At 51.0% G+C, this 27,704-nt stretch overlaps 8 protein-coding genes across 8 annotated transcripts; 3 read left to right on the forward strand and 5 right to left on the reverse strand.

Annotated features, from left to right (window-relative positions):
- Nucleotides 1–2,660: 2,660 nt before the first annotated feature.
- Nucleotides 2,661–3,572, reverse strand: EsH8_II_000717 (aromatic alcohol reductase; the record flags this gene model as incomplete). Its single annotated transcript, XM_083264015.1, has 1 exon — nucleotides 2,661–3,572. The coding sequence occupies one exon, from the start codon at nucleotides 3,570–3,572 to the stop codon at nucleotides 2,661–2,663; it is 912 nt and encodes a 303-aa protein (XP_083121337.1).
- Nucleotides 3,573–6,998: 3,426 nt separating this feature from the next.
- Nucleotides 6,999–8,905, forward strand: EsH8_II_000718 (major facilitator superfamily domain-containing protein; the record flags this gene model as incomplete). The annotated part of the gene is made up of 3 exons (XM_083264016.1): nucleotides 6,999–7,230; nucleotides 7,297–8,533; nucleotides 8,593–8,905. 3 exons carry the CDS (start codon nucleotides 6,999–7,001, stop codon nucleotides 8,903–8,905), a joined length of 1,782 nt encoding a protein of 593 aa, XP_083121338.1.
- Nucleotides 8,906–11,904: 2,999 nt separating this feature from the next.
- Nucleotides 11,905–12,266, forward strand: EsH8_II_000719 (uncharacterized protein; the record flags this gene model as incomplete). Its single annotated transcript, XM_083264017.1, has 2 exons — nucleotides 11,905–11,938; nucleotides 11,998–12,266. 2 exons carry the CDS (start codon nucleotides 11,905–11,907, stop codon nucleotides 12,264–12,266), a joined length of 303 nt encoding a protein of 100 aa, XP_083121339.1.
- Nucleotides 12,267–13,423: 1,157 nt separating this feature from the next.
- EsH8_II_000720 (uncharacterized protein) lies at nucleotides 13,424–14,865 on the forward strand (the record flags this gene model as incomplete). The annotated part of the gene is made up of 6 exons (XM_083264018.1): nucleotides 13,424–13,630; nucleotides 13,702–13,871; nucleotides 13,928–14,100; nucleotides 14,178–14,603; nucleotides 14,658–14,722; nucleotides 14,779–14,865. The coding sequence occupies 6 exons, from the start codon at nucleotides 13,424–13,426 to the stop codon at nucleotides 14,863–14,865; spliced, it is 1,128 nt and encodes a 375-aa protein (XP_083121340.1).
- A 1,797-nt stretch (nucleotides 14,866–16,662) lies between these two features.
- On the reverse strand, nucleotides 16,663–17,624 carry EsH8_II_000721 (uncharacterized protein; the record flags this gene model as incomplete). Its single annotated transcript, XM_083264019.1, has 2 exons — nucleotides 16,663–17,399; nucleotides 17,465–17,624. The coding sequence occupies 2 exons, from the start codon at nucleotides 17,622–17,624 to the stop codon at nucleotides 16,663–16,665; spliced, it is 897 nt and encodes a 298-aa protein (XP_083121341.1).
- Nucleotides 17,625–18,282: 658 nt separating this feature from the next.
- On the reverse strand, nucleotides 18,283–19,495 carry EsH8_II_000722 (aldo/keto reductase; the record flags this gene model as incomplete). The annotated part of the gene is made up of 4 exons (XM_083264020.1): nucleotides 18,283–18,643; nucleotides 18,723–19,260; nucleotides 19,318–19,356; nucleotides 19,453–19,495. The coding sequence occupies 4 exons, from the start codon at nucleotides 19,493–19,495 to the stop codon at nucleotides 18,283–18,285; spliced, it is 981 nt and encodes a 326-aa protein (XP_083121342.1).
- A 458-nt stretch (nucleotides 19,496–19,953) lies between these two features.
- EsH8_II_000723 (major facilitator superfamily domain-containing protein) lies at nucleotides 19,954–21,805 on the reverse strand (the record flags this gene model as incomplete). Its single annotated transcript, XM_083264021.1, has 3 exons — nucleotides 19,954–21,045; nucleotides 21,102–21,423; nucleotides 21,486–21,805. 3 exons carry the CDS (start codon nucleotides 21,803–21,805, stop codon nucleotides 19,954–19,956), a joined length of 1,734 nt encoding a protein of 577 aa, XP_083121343.1.
- A 905-nt stretch (nucleotides 21,806–22,710) lies between these two features.
- On the reverse strand, nucleotides 22,711–26,720 carry EsH8_II_000724 (RNA dependent RNA polymerase-domain-containing protein; the record flags this gene model as incomplete). Its single annotated transcript, XM_083264022.1, has 3 exons — nucleotides 22,711–23,305; nucleotides 23,363–23,683; nucleotides 23,737–26,720. The coding sequence occupies 3 exons, from the start codon at nucleotides 26,718–26,720 to the stop codon at nucleotides 22,711–22,713; spliced, it is 3,900 nt and encodes a 1,299-aa protein (XP_083121344.1).
- Nucleotides 26,721–27,704: the final 984 nt, after the last annotated feature.

Genomic DNA, 27,704 nt, shown 5'->3' on the forward strand with positions numbered 1-27,704 from the left:
GAGGTAGGAGTATACGTCATCCTTGATCTCACCCCTTGAATATGTGAAGGCAATGGCTTTCTTTGCTAAAGCTACTGAGTCGACCACGTTGGAAATAAACGGATAAATGGCGATTATAGTTATTGTAATCATTTGGCAAGGCGTTTGGGCGGTTCTGTTCGATCCCTCTGCGGAAGCTTCCTTTCTTACGCATTTTATCGTGAATGCATTATCAACACCAAACTTAAGGACGTTGAATATATCGCTTTCAGTTTCTTGGCTCAGTTGGGGGATTTGTGCCAGCAGGTCTAAGCGTTGAGCGACTTTGAGTGCATCTGTCATGGTCAAAACACCCAGGTGATACTGTAGACTCACTTCAAACCAGCACAAGCGGCGTCCTTGATCCAAGTAATGAAGGTTTCTCTCACAAGTGTTGATGAGGGGGCGAATAGAGGTTCGGTAAACGTCAATGGCGTCCAGAAAAGCTCTCCATGTATGAAGTAGGCTGTCCTCGGCAACTCCTTCTCTCAAAGCTTCTTTCAGTGACGTGATGGTCTTCAAAATGTACACATTGCCGACAGCTGCAGCAGAAAGTATTTTTTCGGATGTCTCGTCGGTTACTTCAAATCCTTTCGTGCGCCATATCTCGGTTTGAGGATGGAATGATCCCACAAGGAATGCTCTGGCTAGAATCCATACCGGCTCCAGGCAGGCCCCTTTAAGCCCGGAGGTCAGGGAAGCCCTCAAGTTGTAAGTCAAAGAGCTTGATGTATCCCAAGTAACAGCCGCCCAGTATATTCTGTTTTCAAGTTCGAGATAGTTTTCCGCGAAGTTTGAACCTGGGCTAGGAGTAGAACCAGGACCTGTGGTTATGTTGGCCCAAGGCACTACATTCGGCCCGCGAAACTGGCAGTCGCTTTGTCGCTCTCGAAGTCTTTGCACTTGTAACAGAGCGGTATGAAGACACAACAGCCCACTGATGCCCTCTTCTTCCTCCTCCTCGGAAATTCCCGCTGGAATCGGTGTCTGCGAAAAAAGAAACAGCGTTAAGACCGATTGATAAGAAACCCGGTTTATAACTTTGAGCATGTCGGTTCTGGCAGCACGCCAAGTTTTCCTAGTTAATTCTTCGACTCCATCTGTTTCGGAGATGGCACGGTTGAGTATGAGTGGAAGCCATCGAGCCGTGAATGCCTTGATCGTTGTGCGCAACGACTGATCCATCCTATCGTCTCTTTTCTTTGCCTCTGCATTATTGCACTCATGACTTGAACGAATACCCTTCGTTTCTTTGGTAACATATTTGTCGAGAGCACTGAACGCCTCAATGCCACAAGGGATGTTGGTGCTCTTGAAGTTGTTGCTGGTGGTGTTAGTGGTCATGGCCTGGAAGACTGATAACACGAAGCTTACACCAGTGGGCAGCTGTTGTTTCCGATTGCAAGAAGCAGTACAGTTTCTAAACTTTGTCTCAGAAATGAATCGGACCACATCGTTAGAACGGAATCCAGATGCTCCTGGTCGACGATTTCGGGATCATCTGTGTGGTCGGTCTCAGTTGCGACATGTGAATAATGTCGAGATGATACCTGGGGAAGACTATGTTCACGTTTCTTTGCACTTCTGATCCACTGGATATCATCAGCCATGTTTTATTGCCTGTGATGGCATTTCCTTTGAGAATCTCACCTGGAAACTGCATGATCGCTTGAGTCTAGTACACCTTGAACAGGTGCCGGTCCATCTCGAGTCGCCGGGCTGGTGACCAAGCTGTGAGGCGTTGCATGCAACGCGCGAGCGACGGCAGCTATCGCAACTGGAATACTGTTTTCTCTTACTACGCATTGATTTGATTGAAGTTGCGTTGCCTCAAATGCAAGTCAAAACTTTGATGAACCAACTGGTCAATGCTACACGCGAGATTGGCTCATTCAAGTCATGATGAGGGAGAGCCCCAGACTTTGCGGTCGTGCGCTGCGATTTCTAATCAGCATTGATGGTCTCACTGATATTATTCAGCAAGCCAGACCTAAAATAGATGATTGGCCAGCACAACACATGTGGATTGCTGATTATGCGTGAAGTGACTTGGTCTATCCAAGACTATGGAGCTGCCATGCAGCTGAAATGACCCATGGCAGTACGTAATGTTTATCTCAGCTGTGTGGACGGTACAGCTTGCAGATTACACAGTACGACCAAGCCAATATTCCTTTGTACCATCAACTGTTACATATCCCATGTAGGCCTTCGATTATTAGAAGTTCTGTACATACGATCAGATAGTTTCCTACGAGGTTGAATATCACGAGACCTAAGAAAATCTTGAGTTACTCTGAAATCTATATTGATCTTCTTCTTTCTCTTTATCTCTCCTCCGGAAGATGGAAGTACAGATCGTCTAGAGATTAGAATAACAGAGGCAATACGGAGCGGTAAATGGCACACGTCATATTTTCAGCAGATTCGACGATTATCAAATGCAAGAGGTCCTCACAGGTTGAAAACTTTAATTTTCCTTGTGTCCTTATACCTTGAGACAAGGTTCCGAGATTTCAGAAAGTTCTACACCTATTTCTATGGTATGTAGTATATAGACCTGTTGAAGAATGTCTTGACAATACCAGAGGCGATTCTTGGCCGGTATTTCCTCCCTTACATCATTTCATATCAGCTATCAATTATTCTAGGAGGCTTATAATCAGAGCCCTCAATTCATCCTCGTCTAACTCCTTGATACCCAGTAGGTCGTTGTCCAGGTGGCCAGATAAGTTACAACCGTAGTCAACGCATAGAGAACCACAGAGGCAGAACCCAAGCATCGCACTATCGACGTCAGCTTGCGCGCCTTTGGCCAGCTCCATCAGACTCTCTTTCCGGAGCTCTTCGGTGTCCTTGAAACTAGTAGTCCATTCTTTTTTATCGAAGTCCTTGGCATATTGAATGAGCTTGTTCTGCGTGACAAGTGCTGAATGCACGTAAACAATGCGGTTGGCCGTCTGCGGCTGATGACAAATGACGCTTACAACGGCTGCCGCGACATCAGCCAAGTTCGTGACGCTAAAGGGCACGTTGCCACCATTATATAGCGTCGCAGTATGTTGTTTCATGTCCAATATCAGGCCCATCTTGAGGCCCCAGTCGAGGAACAACCCATTAGCGATGGCCGTAAAGGTGAAGCCAGGGTGTGACTCGAACTTCTGCATGAGGTACTTCTGCACCGCGACTTTTGGTGCACAAACAGGCAGTTGCGCGCAGAGATCGTTTCCCGAGTCCATACCAAACTCGGCAGGTATAAATCTTCTCACGCCGGCGGCCACTGAGGCGTCAATGAGGGGGTTCTGGCCACCGATTGCCAACGTAGCCAAACAAGAGATGACCACTTCAATACCTGAGAGCGCGGACCGCAAGGACTCAACGGAGCTGAAATCTACCTCCTTGATGTTTAGATTCGGATGATGCGCCAGTCTGGAAGCGTTGCCGTTCCGGCGAGACAGAACCGTGACCGAGAAGTCTGCGTTGAGAAGAGCTTTGAGGATTGGAGTCCCGAGGTTGCCAGAGGCACCAGCGAGCGCAATTCGAATCGAAGACATTGTTCAGGGGTCTTTTCGACGGGATAGGCCTTGTAATATTCGTTTGGATGTAAGAATGAAGGATGCAAAGCTCCCAAATCTTGCCAGAATCTCGTTGGTCTTATATACTTCACGCCCACAAAGGAGAACAGGGGGGGGGGTACTCGATGGAACGGTAGTCCAACGCGATATCCGAACCGCAAACCCAGCTCCAGTGTGTTTCCATAGGAGAAATCAAACCATTAATCCGATGCTGTGGTCTCCATTACACATCGTTTGATTGAATATCGTACTTGGCAATCGGTTCCGGGGACTGGAAAGCGGAGTATGTCGGCTCCGCCCATCGGGTCCGACAGTCGGTACCGATCATTCGGTTCCGACTGGTCCACTACTACACCCTACCGTGCAGTGGCAGACTAGTGCTCGAGCGGCAGGAACGGCAAGCAGATTCAGACGATAAGAATAATATCTTTGGGAGCTGGGTGCAGAGATCTATAGTGACTTGGAGAAGAAGAGGACGCCGCAGATCCCATGATGCTGCAACGTGGATCGGCCCCGTAGTCTACAATTTCCAGAGCTCATTAGTCCAAAATTTCCCCTGGCCATTTTCGTCCATCGTATGTAACCGAACCCGGTCTGTCTTCAGGCCCTTGCCCCGAATAACACATACTAAATACTTTACGATATGTCAAGCGCGAAGCACGACCCGGGCCATCAAAGCGAGAATAGCGCTTGTGAATCATGTAACGGAGGGGAATAACCCAATATGGCTGCGGGTCAGTATGTGTGCTAGCTTCCGAATCGGTGGGCCCACCCGCCACTGACGGATTATTTCCTTCACTGTAAAGCCATTCATAGCGAACACCTCCGACGGGACATTGTCTATAGTCTTTTGGAGTAAGACGTGAATATGAAGATTGTATTAGGCGAATCCAGGCAGGGTCCTTGGGTGTACGAAACCTTCCGAGTTTGTGATAGGTGACGAGTTTCAAGCTCCAATCTTTCTGGTGCCCGCCTCTTTCGATTGCTATCTCATAGTCGGTAAAACACATGATACATGAGCCAATTGCGCTGTCGGGGTGTACATCGAATTCAGGCTCGGTCGCAGATATCCGTATGCTTTGCAGCTCGGGGATGCAGGTGTCGCCTTCCTCCCAGAAACGCAGGCTAGGCATCTTGCTGGAACCGAGAATGTGCCGACACACGGGAAGCTCAAGACTGTCAATTACCCTGGAGAAGTCGCCTAGGGAGCATGGGGGGCCGTTTATGATGTGATCACGGCGGAGAAACAGTTCATCGTTGATCACCTTTGCCGAGGTTCGGTGGGTAAACACCCAGCGCGTCGCAGCTTGTACAAGCGACGGCCTGCTGGATGTTGCATCGACGTCATGATGTAACGGCCGTAAAGAGTATCTTCTGTTGCGCGGGTGGGCTTCGAGCGGAAAGTGGTTTGCTCTGATCTCCGCGTCGTCCAAGGGGATGTATCTTTCAAACTCAAACATACTATCGAGGTGTTGAATGGGCAGCCCGTAAGCGTCTCCGTAGAAATGTCGGTTCATTATGAGATGCCCCTCAGAAAAGGTAATCTCGGGTACGTTGTGCTCTAGTCCCAAGACCGCTGGTCTCCAAATCACAAGGCTGATAGTCTCAACCCAGGGATAGCAGTCAACAACTCCGCGGCAGCGACCAGAATGTAGCTTTGGTAAGGGTCGCATAAGGAACTCGCGGACGATCCGAAGCTCGGAATCGCAGCGTGGGTGAAGCTGTCCTCTTCGCAAACCACCCTCACTATTACGCTCCAAGGGTCGAAGCCGCATGCATCCGAAGCATAGGAACAAATTTGGTGTATCTCTTTCCAACAGCAGTAAGGTTGGAAGGAGATCTTCCTTGCTGAGCCGCGGGAACTGGCCAGTTGGGCAGAGGGATGTAAAGATGGACTTGCAGACCAAAGCAAGGCCTATATGTGATGGTGTTGGTAGCTGTTCTGCAACCATAAATAGCACTTCGTGTGGCAAAATAGAGAGCCAATGGGCTCTTGATTCCGGTCCAGTGGCTCTGAGTACTCGGATTCGCGTCTGCATTGTGGTTGTCTCGTGCTTGCGCAAAACATTTATTCTACCAGGTGATTGCTGCCGATAGATCTGTTTGTAAGGCATGGACAATGCCGAGACGAGTAACGGGGGCGACGGATTGATATTTGTATGAAAGGCTCACGGAGGACGTCAAGGTCGAATTTGACGGTGAGTTTAAGGCGGAGAAGGCGTGACTCACTTGGTAAATAACCTCTTTGTCATTTTAATCGTGCCGATGTACGTGTAAACTTATTTTAACTAGCCCATCAAGGATCTCTGCAGCGCATAGAAATTTGCTTGGGTAACGGCGTCCTTTATTTCTAGACATTTAATTATAAAGCAAGTTTGATTTCATCAGTTTTTGGTGCTTCACATGGAAGATTTCTCGCTCTTGCATCAAAGCACGCAACGCTGCTACATTATTGCCGGCTCCGATCTTCCAAAGCAGCTACATACCAGCTTCCAACAAGGACAGGGTGGCGGTAACCTGAACTTTCTCGGATCATTTCCCTCAATATTTGAAAACGACTGCCTCAGTTCAACGCTGGAGGGTGACTGGGAGAATACCTAAGTAGCCTCTCAAGAAACCTTGACCGAGAGTGATTTAGCAGAATCCGCAAGAAGGGGATGATAACCAGACTTTACTGGAGGAGAAGGATGCGTATAGGAAACCCCAGGGCGTGGAAGATGAAATAGATTTAAGACTTCGCGACAGAGGAAGGAAAATGAAGTGAATATAAAAGTGCAAATAAACTAGAGATGGGACTCTGCGCAGTTGTTGCAAGTGTCTAGGTCGTCATCCATTGCTCCATTCTTTTGATTAAAAATGCCAAACGTAAAGGCCACCGAAGCAACACACTTTTGTTGACCTAAGATTATGTTTTGATAGCTCTGCATCTTAGCCTCGGGGTTTTAAGCCGATCGCAACCGCCTATAAAGATTGGTGAGCCCAGCCAAATCGTTGTTACTTGGGATTGAGGCGGCCGTCACCCCGCTCTCGGTCCATGTCAATACCCGGTCGATGGAGTTGATGTCCGGAGGCTGGCCCCACAGAGTGTTGGCTCGAGCTCTCCGGTGTTTAGAAATTACTGGAAAGCTCGATCTCTCCGCACCCCTCCTCGACGAACCTTTGCTGTTACGTCACAGACACGGCATCCGGCAGGCATTGTGCACATTACAAGACAGGGAAGGTTCAGATATACATATTGTAATAGAATCATGAGGATGCTCTTCCGCTCCTCCTGTGCATCTTTATCCCACAAATACCCAGTCTCCGGGTTCGCATCAGAAGGGAATCAGACAGCTGCATATCGTCGGGACTTATTCAATCAGTGCTTGCTCGACACCTGCATTTCCATTTTCAAGAGTCCGACCAATGTCTCTCGCTCAGCACGTCACACGGGCCGAAGGCTTTGACTACGAACGTCCTACTGAGCAAGCAGGCCAAATTAGCATTAGCGAAGCCGTCTCTGACACACTGCAGCCGGGAGTTGTTGAGAACAACAGAGATGGCCCACAATGGCGACGTTTGAGTTTCGCGCCCATTGAATCCGTCCACCTGGAAAGACCAATTGCAGCTTATAAGGTCTCCAATGCGAAGCGATGGGGTACGTTTTTGAGCCCGAAGATTCAAGCGATGGCCAGTTTCACTCGAGACAGCTAACACTCCGTAGTACAGGTGGCAACTGGTATCGTGGCATGCTGGATGGCTGCCGGAATTGTCTTTGGATTCGCCGCCCTCAAGCCTGTGCTCATTTCCGAAGGCGTCTACAATGATCTTTGCAATGCCAACGACCCGAGTACCGTTGAGGACGGCGAATACATCCCGTGTGCCGAACAAGACCTGCGGCTCAATTTGTTCTTCATCGCGGCGTCTGTCACAGCCAATGTATCTTCCTTAATAGCTGGCTCTGTGCTCGATCGCCACGGCAGGCGAACATGCTGGGTCATATCATCCGTCTGCCTTACCATAGGCTGCATTTTGATGGCTACTTCGCACAACTTCTCCGACTTTGACGGATATTTTCTCGGAAATATCTTCTTAGCGCTGGGTGGCACATTCGTTTTTGTTTCCAGCTTCCAGCTTGCTAACGCCTTCCCCAAGCACAGTGGCCTTATCATCGCGATGGTCACCGGGGCATTTGACGCGTCCGCTGCAATCTTCCTCATCTATCGTATGGTTTACGAAGCAACGGGAGGTAAACTCTCACTTGAAAAGTTCTTCTACGCATACATCGCCATTCCAGGTATCATCCTTCTTGCTGAATTCATTTACATGCCGGCCCGTTCATATCACAATACTCCTCAGCTTGAGGAGAAGATCGAGGAGGCGGAGGACGAGACGCGCGACATCCATGAATCCGACGATGAGATATCTGATTCCAGACAGCTGAGAAAGGTGCGAAGCGCCCGCGCAGATCGTCGGTTGTCAAGGTTGGGCCAAATCGAGGAAGTCGCTGGTGACGCTGAGCAACGTGAGGAACGTGTCAAGGTCAACGAGGAACGTCAAGAAGCCAGTGGTGTATGGGGAGTCCTCCACGGTGTTCCCGTTCATCGGCAGATCCAGAGCCCATGGTTCATCCTCATACTGCTTCTGACCATCATCCAGATGCTGAGGATGAACTACTTTATTGCAACCATTCGTGCGCAATATCGGTACATGTTGGGTTCTGAGGCCGATGCTGATGCTATAAACCAATTCTTCGACATCGCTTTACCAGTTGGGGGGCTAGTGTCAACGCCATTCGTTGGCATTCTCCTCAACAACCTCAGTGTGCCTACCACTTTTGGGGTATTGACTTTTCTCATTATGGTCATTGGCGTTCTCAACTGCTTACCTTTTAGCTGGGCTGGCTATGCCACGGTTGTGTGCTTCGTCATTTTCCGGCCTCTTTACTATTCGGCCATATCGTAAGTCTTGCACAAGGCTTGAACCTTGTTACTTGGACAGTTAATAACCGTTTTCCTAGGGATTATGCCACGAAAGTCTTTGGCTTTGCAACTTTTGGACGGATTTACGGTACCATCGTTTGCGTCTCGGGGCTGATCAACTTTTCTCAGTCAGGGTTGGATTCTCTGACACACGGTCCCCTGCACGGTGACCCTACGCCAGTCAACATCTCACTTGGATGTGCAGGGACCGTCATCGGGATCATACTTACTGTATTTGTTTACATGAAGGGTCACGCATTCGTTGCAGGGGAAAAGCCAGCGCTAGACGCAACTGAGGAGAGACAGAGGCTTTTGTCAGCAGCCGGACAGAATTATGGAAGTCGAGAATGAGATAGATTAACTAGTTGCTAATAGTAAAAAAGGAGACAAGTGAAAGGGGGGTTGAATTACGCCTGATAGTCTAAGATAGATAGCACTTCTGCTCAAGGCTCTCATCCCTCTTTGAGTGCTGCTTCGTACTTATTCTACGTCAACTTAACGCTGGCACTAGAGCTTGATTACCTGTGTGCTCTTTTTATTTTTTGAGAACTTGGTTGCTATCAGTCTACGGTTTAATAGAGTCATTTCAGGCATACTTGAGCAGAAAATGAGAAGGTGAAAGGTCATAATAAAGCTTAACGATACAAGGAAGCAGCAACTGTCTTCTCCGGCGAAATCTCACTTATATGCTGTCATAATACTCGTAAACTCATAAATAAATAGATGAGTAAAGGCTTCCTCAATAGATAGGGTAACTAGTACAACCTAGCATATCATAATAAAAAAAGCCCAATGCAATGAATATACTGCGATGATTTTCCAACAAACAAATTTCTAGACTCATTATCTATGAGGCTGTGAAGATTTTAGTAAAGTTTATAAAAAAAAAGTCAACAAATGTGTTCAGTGACTTGTAAGCACCATCATATATAAGAATTCTAGCTATCCTTTAAATACTGATACTAGGAGCGATGCATGCATCCGTGAGCCCCACTTCACTTACTTTCTTCGAACCAAGTTCGCTATTGCGGCTGTTATAAAGAAAGTTTGTCCGACCTATGGTAACCAATAATACCAATATTCTGGGCTGGGCTATTCCACAACTTTTAAGCCGGCCTCGTCACTCCTTAACCTCTGCCATCGTCCTTCGCAGCTTTCAATGATTCCACAGAATACGCAATACAACGGACGGCACCAGGGTCCTACAGCCAAAATGTCTTATACCGCAACATTCGAGTCACTTATTGCAGTGGGATTTTCAGAGCACAAAGCGAGGCAAATTTGGGCACAGTGGACAAACTGGCCGTCAGGGCCGCCGAGTCGTGAAATTGACCCCTTTGAAGGTGGCTTGCAGATGACATTCTATGATTTCTTCATAAGCAGTCTGGAAATTATTGATGGAGACACTTGGAGCGAAAACGATGATGAATGGCGAGAGTCCCTCGACAATTATGGGATTAACCGCGACACACAGGACAAAATTATGGACCCAAACTTTCGCTACCTTCGTCTATCTCGATCAGCCCGATATTGGGCCAAAGATACCGTCGAGATGCGCTACGCTTGGCTGCAGAGGACCGAGGAAGCGTCTGCAACCGCAGCAGACCCTGTATCTACGCAATCATGCAATAACTCATTAACGGCAGCAGAGGTTTCCGGCCGGCAGCGCGTTCACTTCCCGGGGCACGTAACTCTTTTTATGGCTACAGACCTGGGTCGTGCTCGCCGTTTTTTCGACGGTCAGCTCAATTCTAACAATGACAGTCCGCATGGAGGGCAGTTCAACTTAAATGCTCTCGGGGACCTCCGGTATCCAGCACCGTCGGATTTTCACGGGCATTCGTCGGTATATTACTTCAGCCCAATCTACGAAATTGCAAGAATCCAGGCGTCGTACGCAAAACGCAGAGCGAGTGATGCCAAAATCTCCGTTCTGTCCGTCACTATCCCCTACGAGAAAATTAAGAAGTTGGAAGGATACGAGATACTGCGTACTCACTGGCCGAGCCCTGTGTGGAAAGAGCTTGTGTGGCGGTCCCGCAGGGGGCAAATACTATCTGGCGACTTGCGCAGCTATCGGGGAGCAACTCTCATGATTGGAACGATGGCTCAAAAACCAGACGCGGTCTATCAAGCATTGAATTCTGGAGAGGACGTGACGGGAGATTGCGTTTACTTGATGGGAGGTTCTGGTTTCGGCGGGCCAAGAACACCGGCTGTTCAATACATGTTCTCGGCTGTTGAAGGTGAAGACTTCTTGAGGGACCATGGAAGCTTCAGAATTGTTCAAAGCCTTTGAATGCATTCAATTCAGTGCCTGCTTTGGGGCTTTGTGTGCGGTAAATGGGAGGAGGATGATTGGAGTGAGGCCATGAGAACCATAGACAGAATATATGCCATTACCCAGCCAGTGACAATCGACATGATTGCAATCTTGTTGTAAAATTTCAATAGTCTGTAAAGACATACTCTACAGATTTAGCCACAAATTGCCACATTACACTAATGCGGGTACCAATAGAATTCTTCCAGTCATCAAGCAACGGCGCCATGGATAGGGCTCACCCAGGCATCCGGACGGATGTGATAGCATGTCCAAGTTAGATAATTCCCAATAGCGTAGAGTGGCAAGATGAATTGTCACAAACGCGAAATGAACACGACTTGCTTTTATTGTTGCCTACGCGCAAGCGCTTCTGTTGCAACATGAAGTGTTCCTAAGAATTGGCATACTCAACCTCCTGAGCCACCGGAAAAAGAAGCGACACAGAAACTGGAAACGCAGAGTGTATGAATGAAGACCCATCACGACCTGTCGCCAAGCGTTCCATGCAGCAGACCGATCCATGGTGGTCCCGTGCGCATTGAAAAATGATGCGCCAAACATGGTTCAGATGACGATCAAACCGCAACCAACCGATCTAGCCGTTCGGATGGCACCTGTCATGACCCGAACCCGATACATCGTGGAGACCGTTCGGTAGAAATCCAATGATGATCCGAAATAAGCCTTGTCCGTTTTTGCAGTCGAGTTTCAGGCCTTCCTAGAATCCTTGGTCCTCGTCTCGCGGACCGGTATCATGGAGTCGAAGCCGAGAAGTAACCTGGTGAATGAGGGGCTAATTCCCACAACTACCGAGACTCTGTCAGTTGCAAAGCACCTATTTTATCTTCCAGGTATTAAAGAACCTGTTATCTCGCCCTTTTGATTTATGAGTCTCCCAATTCCACATCCACAACACCATCCAACTTTCCTGTGCTACTTCTTTCATTTCAACGACCTGGCGTCGCCTTTTAACTACTAATACAACTTTTTGTTACATTCCAACTCCACCTCAACACTCGAAAAAATGGTTCGCGTCGATATTTTCGCTACTCTCCTCTGTAAGCACTCTGCCCCTTCTGGATTGTGCTCGATCAGTGAGCTGATTTTAGTCTCGTAGTTGCGGCCACCGCTTTCGCGCAAATCACACCCAACAAGGCGGGTGCGAGAAGTGTTGGCAAGGGGGATGGCTCTCAATTTATCACGGGAGGTTGCGTTGATGACGCAGATTGCTCATCTGCCTGCTGCGCCGATGCAAGCGGTGTAGGCGTGTGCTCTGCCGAGGCCGCCCAGTTTCAAAACGGGAAGAACGGCTGCAACTTTGTCGACCCCAACCGAGCGGCCACTATCGCGGCTGCCGAGGCTCAAGTCAAGAAGCAAGGTTTCTAAGCCGAAAGGAAGAGACTACATTCTAAGGGACTATGGATCTGCAGCGCGTTGGCTGCCTCGAGTTTATGTCAAATGCCAACAACTAGGCTTAGGAACGGATCCCAAGACAATCCGTTAATTTAAGATGTGCGAGACTTGGTCACAAGTCACAATAGCAAATCTAAATAGGAAAAGCAACTCTTGGTTGGTTCCACCTCTATTCCATTAAATGACTCGAAATGCTTCGGGATTAGCAAGGTGGTGTGCGAGACCTTGCTGTCAGTCTGCTGTTGTGCCTACTATTTCAGCAGAGCCATAGGTAAGTTACAGTAGCAGTGCGGCGGGGCGGAATGAGGTCTGTGTACTACAGCCCAGTATTCTCTTCCCCCGATCATAGACACTAATCAATGACCTTTTTGGGAGGTAAAAGAGTAATATTTAGGTTAAGCGAGGTGTCTTGCCAAGTCCATTTCGGGCTGCTGGATTGGGCGGTTCGCCAAGTCTACTGGTCCATCCGTATTCACGGAGCTTCCTGATTTGCAATAAGTCTTTATATAACGGTCGGCTATATACGGATTACGTGACCACTATCTCCCATGGCGAGTTTGAGGGAATGAAGCCACGTCGATTGTGGCCCCTTGCACTGCCGGATCATGGTCGAACGCCCAACAGCCGGGTCTAAGCTGGATGTGGCAGTTGAAATCACCCCAATGTCTTGGCGACCCAGATAAGCTTAAACTCACTGGTCCTCCTGCCCCATGCTTCCCCTCGCTCCGACATAATGTCACCGCGTACATGAGCCACCCAAGTGATGTTCCATTTGGCTGATCGCTTCATCCGGGGGGCCGATCGAGATGCCTCTTTCAGCAGCTGGCGGACCGTCCGGACTTGCGGGACCGTCCGGACTTGCAGGTGATCCCCCGCACCTGTCGCATTTGTTTGTAGAGTAGAGTCTGTCGGGCCGCACTTGCCTTGAATCAATCGTATTCAGGTCCGCCATACCACTTAACTTTGGAAGGGAAGGGACGAGGAAGTATTTAATAATCGACCCACCGCCTCGTCTACAACTTCCGTTTTCTTTCCCTTCCTCACTCAGGAGCTTCCTTGGCGAGAGTCTGCCAACTTCACACACACCCGTCGACCAATCCTTTGGGCATTGATTGCTTTTGTTAGCCACCATGCGCTTCAGCACCACTCTGGCCGTCGTCGCGGCTTCTTGCGGCCTTGCGGCTGCCGCCCCCGCCACTGATGAGATGCACCTCAACCCCGGTCTGCGGCTCGTCAAGACCTCCGAGGAAGATGCCGGCACCTGGGTCACTGAGGACGAGAAGTTCGAGAAGTACACCTCAAAAGGCATCGGCTTCATTGACATCACCGACATCGCTGTAAGTTTCCTTACCTCGATCCCAGAGTCGTCCTTGGCAAAAAGATATGAACAGGCTGACCATTAATCCAGGATGAGGAGGTCTTGAACGTTCTCTCGACCGCTCCCGAGAACGTCACCTCCCTTGTTTCTCGCCAAGCCATCACCTACCCGACGACCCTTACCCACATCACCGAGGCCAACGCCCTCATCACCAGGGTTAGCAACACCAACCCTCAGACTTGGCTTAGGACCTTGACGAAGTAAGTCATCAAACGTTTGTGTTTTCCGGCTTGATCCTAATGATTTTGTTCCGTAGCTTCCAAAACCGTCACTACCGGTCCACATACGGCACCGAGGCTTCAACCTGGCTTTACAATCAGGCTGTGAGCATCGCTTCCGGTTACTCCGCCATCACGGTGACCCGGTTCACCCACTCCTTCAACCAGCCTTCCATTATCGTCCGCTACCCTGGTACCAGCTCCAACCTGAGTAAGTTGAACCCCCAGCAAACCGAATCTCTCGTAGTTCATTCTAGCTACGTTCAAAAGCTAACATTCTGTTCACAGTCATTGTTGGTGCTCACTACGACTCCACCGCCGGCTCCACCACTGCCCGTGCCCCTGGCGCTGACGACAACGGCACCGGTACCGTCAACCTCCTCGAGGCCCTCAGAGTGCTCATCGCCGGCGGTTTCAGGCCCCAAAACACCATCGAGTTCCACTTCTACGGTGGTGAGGAGGGTGGTCTCCTCGGTTCGCAGGCCGTCTTCTCCAACTACCGAACCACTGGCAAGCGCGTCCTTGGTATGCTGAACCAGGACATGACCGGCTACTCCCCCGGCGGCCGTGCTACCGTATACACGGACTATGTCGACACTGCATTCACCGCCTACGTTCGTCTCGTCACTACTCAGTACACTGGCGCCACCCCGTCCAGCTCATCTTGCGGCTACGGCTGCTCAGACCATGCCAGCGCCAGATCCAACGGTTTCCGTAAGTAAACGAGCTGGCATAATGAGTGGGACATTTAGCTAATTTGATGCCTAGCTGCTGCTTTCGTCAACGAGGAGCCCTTCAGCACCTCGAACCCCAACATCCACAGCTCCAGAGATGTAAGTCAGGTTGTGCATAGAGTTGGTGCCGGATGATAAACTGACGATAAACACAGACGTACGAAAGCATCCAGTGGGCCGCAGTCCTCCGCCACTCCAAGCTTACTGTGGGATTCCTCGTCGAGGCTTCCTACTTGGCTTAGAACCATAAGCCGCAAGCTACTGTTATTTAGAGCATAGCCGTTTGCCATGCCAAGGCTTTGCTTGGGTCGCGTCCTGGACTTAAGTCTTGTATCCTTCAAAGTATTCATATTAAATAAGTAGATAAAGCATTTTTAAGCCTTTAAAAACAAAGACAGAAAAAAAAAGAGAATTCCGCAACACCCTTGGGACTATCAATGTGCTTGTTTATGTTTATTTCGATACTTATGAGACCAACTTGACTCTCATTCAGTTCTGTCTCGGAGCATTATAGGGCCCATCTCGGATATCTCGCATTACATTTCGTCTCAGGCAGTCCTTAAATTCTCTGAAAGTATAGGCCTCCAATTTAAACCCTTTCGAAATAACTTCTGTTAGTTTTCAAGTCATCGCCGCGTTGTGGCTGCAGGCTTTTTTGTCTTGCTTGCTGACGCACCTTGGGAATACTTTCAAGAGCCCTTCTACGCTGTTAAGGCCTACGTCCACGGCTTTTACATCCAGCCCGTGCGGCTCAATTTTTCACCACAGCGCAGAAGCCGTTGATTGTGTAGACTGACCACCCACGTACCGGTTGCGCGGGCTTCTTTTCGTCGGGGGTTGGACTGACTTTGGTTTCTGGGTGCGACTGCAGTGTCGAGTCGGAGGCGTTGAATTTATCGTAATGCTTCACCTCGCTGAGGGAGTCATTGCGCTTCTTGTTAAAGCGGCAGATGTGCTCGAATAACTTTACCATGTTGGCTGATGATAGAATGTTTGAAGTCAATACTGAATGGGACTGGTTGCGAGGTAAGAGTATTCAGACGAAAACCGATTCATTGACGAATATATATTTATCGTTATCGAGTATTGTTCTAGTCACCTACAGCAGGTTGTATCAGCTTATACTTTTAGCGTCAAGCGACACTCCGCGATGTCTTTGTGCAATAATGCTGCATCTACAAAAGAAAGTGTGGGGACTACATGACGACACTAAAGCCGTCACCTGAATAGACGATGATAATCATATGTTTGACTTGTGCGTTAATTCAATTCTAAATTCCGAGCTGTACTGGAAGATTCCCTGTTCGGGCAGATCGTCGCGGAATGTCGCTCATACCCAGTCCCAAAATTGCCTAATCAGGAAAACACGCCCTATTGTGCCGCCCTACTGCCTGTGCCCAGGTGGCTTTGGAACAGCAAGTATCTCGTATTTTTGCACACTTATAAATACGGTTTAAATAGTATCGGAGTGTCGCTCGAATCATAGGGCGCTTCTTCCTTTACATATTCGAGTCGTGGCTTTGAGTTAATGCCGGCTGACCTCAACAAGACATGCTCGCTTTTCCCCGAAAGTACCGTTCACGCTCGTGTGTACCCTCACATGTACTATGCAAAAGTCTTGGAGACGTCTCGGGCTGGCTTTGTGACCTAGATGGATGGCAGCGAGAGAAAATGATCTCGTGACCAAAGCCTGCGTCAATGAGCCCCTTCAAGGACATGTACAGATCGGTATGCTATAAGAGACATTTATGACATGCACTTATCGCATCGTTCTTAGTAGGCCTAGGGAAGAACCAACGGTTTAAGTGTGCTCCAGTTGCGGTATGGGGTTTTAAAATTGCATCTAGCAGTCGTGCCAGTTGCCTACAGAACGCCGGTTGGCTTCGTACCTCTTACTGTCAGAAGCCAACGAAAATGGCAGATCAACAGGACTCCTTCGACTCCCCCTCCACCAAAAAAGTTCGACAATTTCTTACGTTACCATCCAAACTCCTATCAGGTATGGCTGACATCTGGCCTCGGCCTACCCTTCACCGAATCTACCTCCAACCGTTTCGATGGAAGTTGAGTTTCTTCTCGCCCCTTTTTTCCCGCCAGTAATTCGTGCCCTCTAGTAATTCGGGACACCCGCGGATGAGCCACCCCCATTTCTTCAGGAACGGGACGTTCGCCTCCCACCCCCGAGGATCCCAGGATTCGCCCCAGACAATCAGCCGAGGGCGCTCCACGACATCGGCATTCTCCGCCCTATCAAAAATGTCCATGCAGAAGTCGTCCTCGTCAAAGAATCCGAGCTCCTCGGCCCGTATTCCGTTTTCTCTCAGCGAGGGGATCGGGAACACGTCGAGGAAGGGGTGGTGAGTTATCTTGTACTGGGCTTCTGTGGGACGCAGATGAGGGGGCCAGGATAGCGCCTGGCGGGGGCCGCAGGGGAGTTCGGGGCCTTGCAGGTTGAACGGGGATATGAACTGGTCCTCGCAGATGGAATGCTTGTTGAAGCCCATGATGCGAGCATTGCGTGCCAGGGCTGTAAGGAGGTTGAGCCCGACGAGAGCCTGCAGTTGCCTGGGCTGGGGAGTCCCTAGGACGAAATTCCTACGTGCTTCTTGCGCAAGACGCATCATTTTGGCCCTTCTGTCGGGGCAGGGAAGAAGCGCATAGCCCTCATCTGTAGTCTCTATTTCATTGTCATGTGTGCCAGAGGGCTCGGCTTCTACTACAGATCCCCTCTCCATTTCAACCATTTGGCGGAACAAATCTTGCTTCATCCTCTGACCTAATCGGCCGTGGTTTGAGATTAGTCGCGCTCAGCTTGGGTCACGGTTTTCAGGGTGGACTAACGGCGCGCCCTTTGATTGATGCGGTTCTGAAGCCTCCGCCGCTCCTTACTCGAGGCCAAGCCCGACCAGTCCTCCGACGGCTCGACGACTTCGGTATGCTGGGGAATTTCCTCCAGCTGCTGCAGCGCCGCCAGCGGGTGCTCCTGTGCTGACACGTCCATGCTCGCGGCCTTGTTGGCAGTTTTGCGAAAATCCGGTCGGAGGGAAGAGAAGCACGGAGATGCATGGCAGCCGCTTCGATCTCTTTTATACTTCCGACGAGACGCTAGCGGCCCACATGTCTGATTCAGTGCTTTTCTGTAAAGTCAGTGCATGCTTGGCTTGGCTCGGTTTCGCTCTTCTTTGTTGCTGAGACGCCAACAGAAGCACGATCTCCGCTGGCTACGGGCAAGCCTCTATCGTATCAATTTTTGAAGGATATTCTTCGTCGGATTTCCTCAAAACGGTCTGTGTTTCCAGCAGCTATTGCCTGACGGCTGGAGGGGGGCAGCGGCACTCTTATCTGGGCCGAGTACAGCAGTTTTGCCAGCTTAGTTATCATCGCCGTTAACTCCGCTGACACCAGACACATCTAGAGTTGAAGTTTCGCCAAGGTGACGTAGGTTGTAACGTAAAAGCATTACCCCTATTACCCCCTCCCGAAAAGGGTTTTACGGTAGCACTATCGCATGCAATATAACCTAGGCGAGCATTTTCATCCTAACCCAACAGGGTGCGTATTGTTCCCCAGATAGCATCGTTCTCAAGCGAGATTGTTGTTTTTATTTTATTTCACCTTTCACCAGCCACGCTGATGATTGACTCTTCGATTTCATTTCTTTACGCCAGCCAGTTGCCATCCTCATCTTCGTATCCCATATCGACGTAGGTCCAGCCCTGTTGAGTCAGCTTTCCATCGATCGTCACGTGTTGCGACGCGATGCCGTTTGAGAACCGCTCCTTTCTGATCGTCTTGTGCGCCTCGTTGATCTTGTTGACCTCTTCGTCCGTGAGGGTGACGAGCCGGATGTTCTCCTCGATGCGCGACTTGTTTGCGCTCTTGGGGATGACCGCGACGCCGCGCTGCACGGCCCACGAGAGCGACACGGCGCCGGTGGAGACGCCGTGGGCCTTGGCAATGCCGGTGAAGAGCTCGTTTGTGAGAATGTCGTTCTGGGCTCCGCGCGAGCCGCCAAGTGTGCTGCCGAAACTGTCAGCGGCCTGTCTCGCGCACCGAGTCGGTGTAGCAGGATCATGCTTTCCGGGGGGGGGGGTCTCACCTCCAGCTCGTGACGACGATGCCCTTCTCCTGGCAGTAGGGCACCAGATTCAGGTTCGGGTTGAAGGCGTGCAGCTCGACCTGGTTGACGGCGGGCACGATCTTGGCCTCGGCGAGCAGCTCGTCCAGGACCTTGGGCATGAAGTTGCTGACGCCGATGGCCCTACACTTGTCGCCGACCAGCGGCTCCATCAGCTTCCACGTCTCGACGATGGTCGGGCTCTCCGACTTGCGCAGCACCTTCTTCTCGGGCGCCGGGGTCGTCGCCCAGGGCCAGTGCATGAGGAAGAGGTCGATGTAGTCGAGCCCGAGGGCGTCGAGCGAGATCTGCAGCGCCGCCGCCGGGTCGTGGTGCCAGTGGCCCCAGAACTTTGTGACGACGAAGATTTCGGAGCGGGGCACGCCGCTGTTGCGGATCGCCCTGCCCACGACCTCCTCCACGCCGTAGATCTGGGCCGTGTCGATGAGGCGGTAGCCGATCTTGAGGGCGTGGATGATGGACTCCTCTAGGGCCTTGGCATCATTCGTTCCCTGGGCGCCTGGGCGGGGAGGTCAGAATTGAGGGGTCACCCAGTCTCCGAGAAGGAGTTACTTGCCTTGCCAAGTCCCCAGGCCGACGGCCGGAAAGTCGAGGCCTATAACGTTGTCAGTCAGGCTCTTGTTTTTTGCTGCTTATTTCTACTCCTCATCGCTTCCAGTCTTTTTCTTTCATTGTAACCAGGGTGGCTTACCGTTGTTCAGCTTGAACGTCTTGGTGCAGATAGGCGGCGCCATTTTCGATAAGACACTGCTACAATAACTACAGATTGAGGGTTGTTGTCAAGAAAACATCCATATTCTCTTTACTGCGCGAGATTTGATGCGGGGAAGACTCCGTAGACGGGATGACGTCATTTAAGCTTATGAAATCACGTATACGGCTTTTCAGATCCGATTGCCCACATAATTCATTCCGATGTTTCACGAATAGCCGAGCTTCAACAGTGCGGTTGATCGCTTGGAGCATTATTGAGGCTAGTTGAGCAGTCAATCAGACGAAGCCCGGCAACCTCGGGCGGGGCGCAATGGCACATAAACAACCCTGTATGCTCTTCGTTTGACATCGAACTTGATCGTTATCCTCTCTTTGCGTCTATTATTAAGTAGTATCAAATGGCACCGCTGCCGTTACTGAAATCTCCACAACTCACCTCTGCCTCACAACTAGAACAACTTAAGACTATGTTTTCGCACTAAGCAGCACCCTTCTCCCCGTCCTTCTTCTCACGCCTCTCCTCGAGCCCGTACTCCGTCTCCAGCTCCTTTCTCAGCTTCACCTCCTCCTCGAGGAAGCTCAAAGCAAGAGCCAAGCCCCCGAACGCAATGGAAACCAAAAAGACCTTCTTCATCGCCGCCGCAAACACGTCGATGATCTGGCTCCTCGTCGGCTCCGGGAACGACTCGACAAACGCCTTCGTGGCGCTGGCGTAGGCGTCCCCGTGCTGGAGGGACCCCCGCGCCACGGGGTCCTCGATCCTGTCGGCGGCGAAGGCGGCGGTGTACGTGTTGAATATGGCCGCCGGGATCGCGACGCCCCAGATCTGCCCAAAGCTGCGCATGAAGGACCAGCTCGCCGTCGCGGCGGCCTGGTCCGCCTCCGCGAGGCTGGCTTGGAAGGCCGGGAGCAGCGTGTTGAGGAGCATGCCGGAGCCGATGGCGGGGAGGATCTGCAGCAGGACCCACGCCGCGGTGCTGCTGTGGCGGTCCAGGAGGGTCAGCAGACCGAAACCGAGGGTCGTGAGGGTGAAGCCCGTGATGTGAAGGACCTTGTAGCGGCCCCATCTCGCGAGGATGACGGCGGCGATGGCGGCGCCGGGGATGGAGATTAGGGCGATGGGGAGGAGCTGGACTCCGGACCGGGCCGGGGTCGAGAGCTTGACGGCCTGGAAGTAGAGGGGGAGGAAGAACAGGGCCCAGTATGGGAGTATGGCGTTGAAAAATGTCATTACGTATACGATGACCGAGGTGCGGTTTGCGAAGAGGCGGAGTGGCATGACTGGCTCCGGGGCGATGCCCGAGCCCTCGAACACGCAGAAGCCAACGAGTCCGAGCAGGCCAAGGACGAGCGGCACTATTACATGGTAAGACGACCAGGGGTGAACGGCGCCGGCCCAGGTTAGGGCGATCAGAACGGATACGGTGGAGGCGATGAGGATGAAGTTGCCGATGAAGTCGATTCGGCGGAACTTTTCGCCAACCGAGCCGGCTCGGTCCCACTTGACCTGGAGGAAGAGGTAAAGCAACACCAGCGAAAGACCCCCGACTGGGAGATTAATGTAGAAGACCTAGGCTTGTCAGCATGGCTGGGCATGTGTGTGGCTTCGGTTGGCGGGTAACCCACCCATCGCCAGGTCGTGGTTTGCACAATGATGCCGCCCACAAACGGACCAATGGCAATACCGACACCGTATACGGCGAGGATGATTGCCATGTAGTTCCCTCTCTGTCTGAGAGGGACGAGGTCGGCGACGATGACGTCGATAATCATGTTGAGGCCACCGCTCCCCGCCCCCTGCACAGCCCGGCCGGCGATGAGCATCGCGGGACTGTTCGCTCCGCCGCATATGCCGCTGCCGAGGGTGAAAAGCGCCACAATGAAGAGGGTGAGATGCCGGCGGCCGAAGAGGTTCGACAACTGGCCAAAGAGAGGCTGCACGGCGGCACTTGGGAAATGGGTCTGTCAGCCAAGAGCGGACGAGTGCAGAGCCACGCTCGCCCAACCCACCTTGTGAGGAAAAATACGTTTCCAACCCACACATAGCTACTCCCAAAGTTCAGGTGCTCGACGATTGTAGGGAGGGAGGTCACGACGACCGTGTGTTCCAGCGACCCAAGGAGCGAGGTGATGCACAATGCGAATAATATGGTCCAGAAGCGGTAGTCATGCTTGTAGGACTTTGTGGGTTCCTGTAAATCTTGCGCATCGCCCTGCCTCTCATTCGTCTGCGGAGATGATGTCTTGGTGAGCTCGGCGACGGTGTCTGGCGTCGCTTTCTCGGTTCCAAAAGCCTCTTTTGTCGCGGCCGGCTCCGTTGAGTGGGACATTGTGTGATTGACACGTCCCAGGTGAAGATGGAAAACACGGCTCTGCTTATACTACTATGGTGGTATGGGTTAGTTTTGTATCCTCCCCAGGTAGTGCTTGGGTTAAGACCCACAGACGGCCTGAGTTCGCAACCCAAATGGGGAGAAACTCGCCTAGGTGCGTGATGTATCTAGGCTTAGATAAGCAGGATAGCAAGCCAAAAGATACTCCGTACCTGACAGAGGAGGTAAACAAAACTTTGGCCCGATAGTATAGTAGTCAATTGCCATCATCTAGATCTCCTTTGCAGCCGCGGAACTCAACGCCCTATTTAGCGTCGGTTCGGCAGGAGGCTTTTTGATGCCACTCGGAGGCTTACTTTGCCTCTGATTGGCTTAGAAGGGAATACATTCGGGGTGCAGTTCGGAGGAAATTTTTGTTATGATATACCGCCATTCCTTAGCCACCGATTGGCCGAGTACATCTCTCCTAAACAGGGACAGTTGGCCGTACGTTGATGCTGCGATACAGGGTAGGTTTCTGTCGGGGATAGATCCACATACATTGCTGAAACATCACACCATTTGACCCATGGGTAGGCCTAATATACTGCCTATTTGCATTAAGTCGATGCGACCTCGCTTAGATAGATGTGTATTTAGCTGGCCGAGATAGTGGCCACATTGTTCCTTTTACCTCCTCAGTAGTACGAATATACTCAATTCCGTCAATCGTCACACGCCCTGCTGGCCGCCACCCTGTTGTCGTTGACAGTTTCCTGTATACATGATGATGAATATCGGGACTAGTACTGGGCGGAAACGTTGACACCGCGAGTATGATATTACATATAAATATGGACCTCCGACTCCTTGTTACATAGAGATTAACATACTGTGCCTTTTCAAAACCAGGACCTGTAACCCTACAGATATTGACTGTACCCGTAGTTTGGGTATTGTCCGACATCGACGTCGTAGCCGTTGTACGCGTATGAGAACGCAGGTCCTGAGCGCACGCCAACATACCCCCCACCTGCATCCTCATCGCCATTGGTTGGATGGACCAACTGACCACCATTCATACGGTTCTCGAGCTCCGTCAGCTCCTTAAGCAGAACGCTCGCCGCGATCACCTTGAAGCTCTGCAAGTGCGCCCGGTGCCCGTAATCGACGTCCGTGTTTTGTGGCAAGCCTACCATCAGGCACGCATAAGACATCTCCAATGCTTCCTTATGCGGTGCCAGGAGGCGGTCCAGGTCATAGACAGGCCCTGGTTCGACAGCGTCTTCACTCGCGACCCGATCCGCCGTGTTTCGGAACCGCCGTCTCATCTGCTGCATCATCAATGCCGAAAGGCGATCGAACTCTTGCTTGAGTTTCTTGGAGTTGTCCTTCTGCTGTCGAGTCTGCGAGCCAGACTTGTTGAAGATTGACCCGCAGAAAACTTCGACCTCTGTCAGCGGCTTCCTGTAGTTGTCCGAATACTGCCTTGTGACGGTGGTTATAGTGTCATCATACCTAGTAGCAAGTCAGTCGAGCCATGAATGCAAAATAGGGACCGTAGTCGATACTTACACGCCGCGAAGTCTTTGAGCTTCGGCTTTCTTTGTCTCCCAGACGATACGTCCCTCGGTGTAGTCTTCAATCTTGCGCTGGATGATGCCAACGAACTGTTCCCAAACCGAGGGGCCAGTCTTTGAGGTGTCACGTCTGATTTCTTCGTCCCATATCTGCCTCTCATTCACATTTCGGTAGAGTTCGCCGAGGACTTTATCAGATTTGTAGTACACGTAGTCTGGCCTGGAAGCATCGTCTTCATCGTCGTCTATATCGATCTCTTCAATGAAATCGATCTGATTGTGGTCATGGAGTTGAGCGGGCGGGGCAGGAGCAAGACTGAGAGCTTTTGTTAGCAAGAGTCGTCTCGGGGGAGGGACCTAGGGACCCACAAGTCAGGCCGGGCTTTGGGGGCTTTTGGGATCTCGCTTGGATTAACTGGGATTCCTGTTTTCGAGAAATCCACTGCGGTTGAGTGAAGCTCAGCGAGCTTGAGACAGTCTTCTCCCATTGTCCCTTTGGGGTCTCGGTCAGACAGAATAAGGTGTCGCGTGGCAATCATGCCGAGAACGTCAGACTTCATGAAGTCAACGAACCACTTTGCCATGTCTTCGCTCTGTACCTCTCTGCCGATGGGTTTCGGTGTGACACGTGGATATTTCGCTGCTTTGTGGGTCGTTGGTGGTATACCTTGTTCGTCCCATATGATATTATATAAGTCGCCGTCGAGATCGCCACCACTTAGCTTGCTCGGCAGGTCGCGCTTCCCAACCTGACTGAATACAATGCAATTACGAAGGTCTCGTAGAGGATGACCTGACGGCGGGGTCCTCATGACTGCTTTCTGAATGTCACCTGGATGGAGTGCCGGCGATCGTGTAACAAGAACCTCGCCATCACGCAACGAGTTTTCCATTGGGGCTCTGCCAGTCTGCCGACCAGTGTCATAACAAACATAGACTTCGTTTTCTTTCAGGAAACGAGTCTCGTCCATGATTCCGAACAAAGTGACTCCCTTCGGGACCGGGATCCTTGCTTTGTGCTTGAGCAGTCGCAATTCTCGCAGCACAATGGCCTCAACCACCGGTCGTAGGAAATCGTCCCGTCGGTAGTCAATGCCATGTCTCTCAAGGCTACTGATGAGATTCGATAGAAAGAAGCTCGAACCAATACCCTGCTTTTGCAGGAATGCTGCAGTATTTTCCGCATCGGCGGTGACGGACCGTAGACGATCGAGTTCAACTTTCTGCAAACGAAGGAAGAAGTCTTTTTCAACGCCCCGATCTTCCATAATTTTGATCATTTGCCGATTCAGCACCAACCTGAGAGGTTTAGATGCTGCGTCGCAGATTTCAAGGTTTTCCACATCTTTGCTAGGGAACTTTTCCATGGATTCCTTCCGGATGCATATGACTCGGCCTGGAATTCTAGAGTCCAGGGAGAGCATGCCCTTCACACCGCCCCAGCGAATCTGTAGGCAAGTTGGGATACGCGAGCCCCGGAGAAGACGAGGCCAAATCAACTCGAGAGCGTCCTGCGAAATTGTCCCAACGCCATCACTGAAAACTCGTTTGACAGTTCCATCGTGCGATACAACGTCCGGTATGTTCCGGGTCTTGATGTTATTCTCAAGTAGGGAGATAAACGTAGGAGTGTCGGAGAAAGCCTGGCCAATACGGGCTGCGCATTTGGCCGGGATCTGGATGCTGTTGAAATAACCCAGGGATTTGATGATCTTTGCGGGGAACTGTAGCTTGCCCTCACCGTCAACAAAGGTAGCCGAGAACCAGGCCGAATGGGACCGAAGGGAAGAGTGAGAGAACCCCAAGAACTGATACACCCGACCGGCAACCGGGATTCCCTTGTTGAGAACGTCCCTGTAGCGATCGAAGATCCGGTCGTTTGAGACCTGTGGATTGAAGAAAAGATTGCCGCCGTCTTCATCGCAAAAGGTAACTCTCATGAAGAAGTCTGTGTGGTTCGCAAATTTGCGGAGTATGCGGTTTTTTGGTTCAATGTCTGGGCCATGCAGGGTTATCCTCGTTGGTGTCACCGTGGCCTTGAAGATTAATGCATGGTTTGCCGATATCTCACCCTTGAGCACATCTCTGTACTCGCTCTCGGCTACTAGGCGGTTTTCAACTTCAAAAAGGTATCGCGAAATCTCGTTAGGGTCCAAATGCTTTGGGTCGGCATCATGACATGCAAATGGTATGCCGCCCTGCAGGCATTTGATGGCCTGCTCGGATATTGGTTCGGGATTCCTATACGCCTTTGCTTTTCGGGAAATTTTCTCAATCAACAATAATAACTTGCAGGCACTTCGTGGGTGCAACAAGTTGTTCCACACTAGAGACTGTAGTTGGTAAAGTGTGCCAAAGGAGAGCGTATTGTTCTTTCCCGCATCAGTCAAGCAGTCGTAGAAGCGAGCCCATGCACTCTGGTAATCCTCTCTGCGAAACGAGGGAAACTTGTTAAGAGAAATTTGATAATGGACAATGTTAAATAGGCGTTTTTTATCGAGATTGGTCATTTTCTGGTCGAAATCGGGGTCAAAGACGCTGAGCTGGTAGACCAAACATGTGCCAGAGAACTTGACATGGGCATCGGCGTTGGGAATGCTTACGCATCGAACGAGTTCTTTTTGAGGAGGCATGAAAAGGCCAATGGAAAATCCGGCTAGCGCTTCCTGCAGCTCATATTGTTCTGTGTTTGAGCGATAGAATCGCGGGGGTTCCCTCAGCACGAGTGTGAAGACGCAGGGAGACGAGCTGTGGATCATTTCGACGATGGATGAATAAAGCATCTCGATCTTGGTGCCTTGATCGAACTTTATAACGATCATCTTCTTGCAGAACTTCGCCCTGCCTTGTTCATTGAAGCGAAATTGTTCAATGAATGTCAAGGCCGTCCGAGCATTGTCAAACGAGTTATGTCCGCAAGCCAAGTGGCCGACTGAGAAACTGAGGGCATCTCGTCGGCTGGGTTTGTTGCGCTCGTTGTATTTGTCTTGCAAGTTGTCCCTGAGGCTCTTTAGGACGAAGGGATCAGGCTTCTTTTTGCTTTCGGTGGCGAAAACGTCAGAATTCATCAGGCACAGATTCGACTTCGCCTTCAGGCGTTTTGTGTTGCTACCACTGCGCCCAGAAGTGAAATTGCGAGTGGCATCTGGATTCGGCAAGGTCTGCTTTCCGTGTCGGCCCAAGAACTTGGCGCCATCTTTTGGATGCAGGAAGGTAATCCAACCAAGGTTTTTGTTGGACTTCGAGTAACACGACCATTCAATGATACCCAAGGTATTCATATATTGCCTCAACTCCTTCTCCAGTGTGGAAGTAGTCAGGGACGGAGGAACATTGTACAGAAAGACTTCCATGGCGATGAGTACTCTTGGCGAGACTTGTTTCGGAATTTGAAGAGACGAGATACGATTTGGGATTTGTGTCGAAGCGAAGGATTCGGTAGGCTCAAGTCTGCTAGTCAAAGGTTGAGCAGACTTGGGGATTCCTGCGAGAGAAGAAATGAAACGGCAGTGAATTCAAGTTATTTGTTTGAAGAAAGGAATGGCGAGGCTCCAGGTTCAAGCTTGACGTAACTTGATGAGGCTGTGTAACATCCGAGTAGGAGGTCAGTTCTGGCCAACGTATGGTCGGCGGCGTTGCACAGCAGGGATGGGAAGGGGAAACGCGCATAGCTATGCAAGGCTGCAGGCATGGCCAGTCGCAGACCTCCACGTCTAGATGACGGATGTTGGCGGCCGCAGCAAATAGGCGGTCATGGCAAACCGTGACAATCAAACATTCATGATGTCTCTCCGTTGCCGCAGCTTGCAACAGCTGTAGGTGAAAGGGCCCTGCTGTGTATATACCAGCGCTGTGCCCAGCGAACCTGGAAACAAAAGTCTAACTGCATGGTGGCACACATGGAGGGGTCGCTGAGGAAGCTCCGGAAAGCTTCACCGAACGATGACTTGAGGGAGGGTAGTATCGCGGTACCTTGCGATATGTTTGCGCCAACGCGATTTAGCATCACTGGCACTTGGCCTCCCAAAGAAGACTAGCCCGGGCTGCTGTATGCGGGAGGCTAGAGACCCACCCACCCCACCAACGAGGGCATCGGACGAAGTGCTGGCAGGCCCCTCGCAGCTGCCGACAGGACGGGACACCAACCTGGAATGTGTGTAAAATAGGTGGGGGGGGGGGGGGGGGGGGATGGTGTAACGGTACCAGCACCAGAGTCCAGAGTAAAGCAAGTGATGTTTGCTGGCACCTTCTGGCCGCCTCCTCCATCAGGGTGAGGCAGATACAGCCAAAGGCCAGACTAAGATGATTGCACTTGCCCAGCTGTTTTGCACAGGCAT

The sequence above is a fragment of the Colletotrichum jinshuiense genome, chromosome 2 (genome assembly GCF_051148585.1).
Source record: "Colletotrichum jinshuiense chromosome 2, complete sequence".
NCBI classification, from domain to species: Eukaryota; Fungi; Ascomycota; class Sordariomycetes; order Glomerellales; family Glomerellaceae; genus Colletotrichum; species Colletotrichum jinshuiense.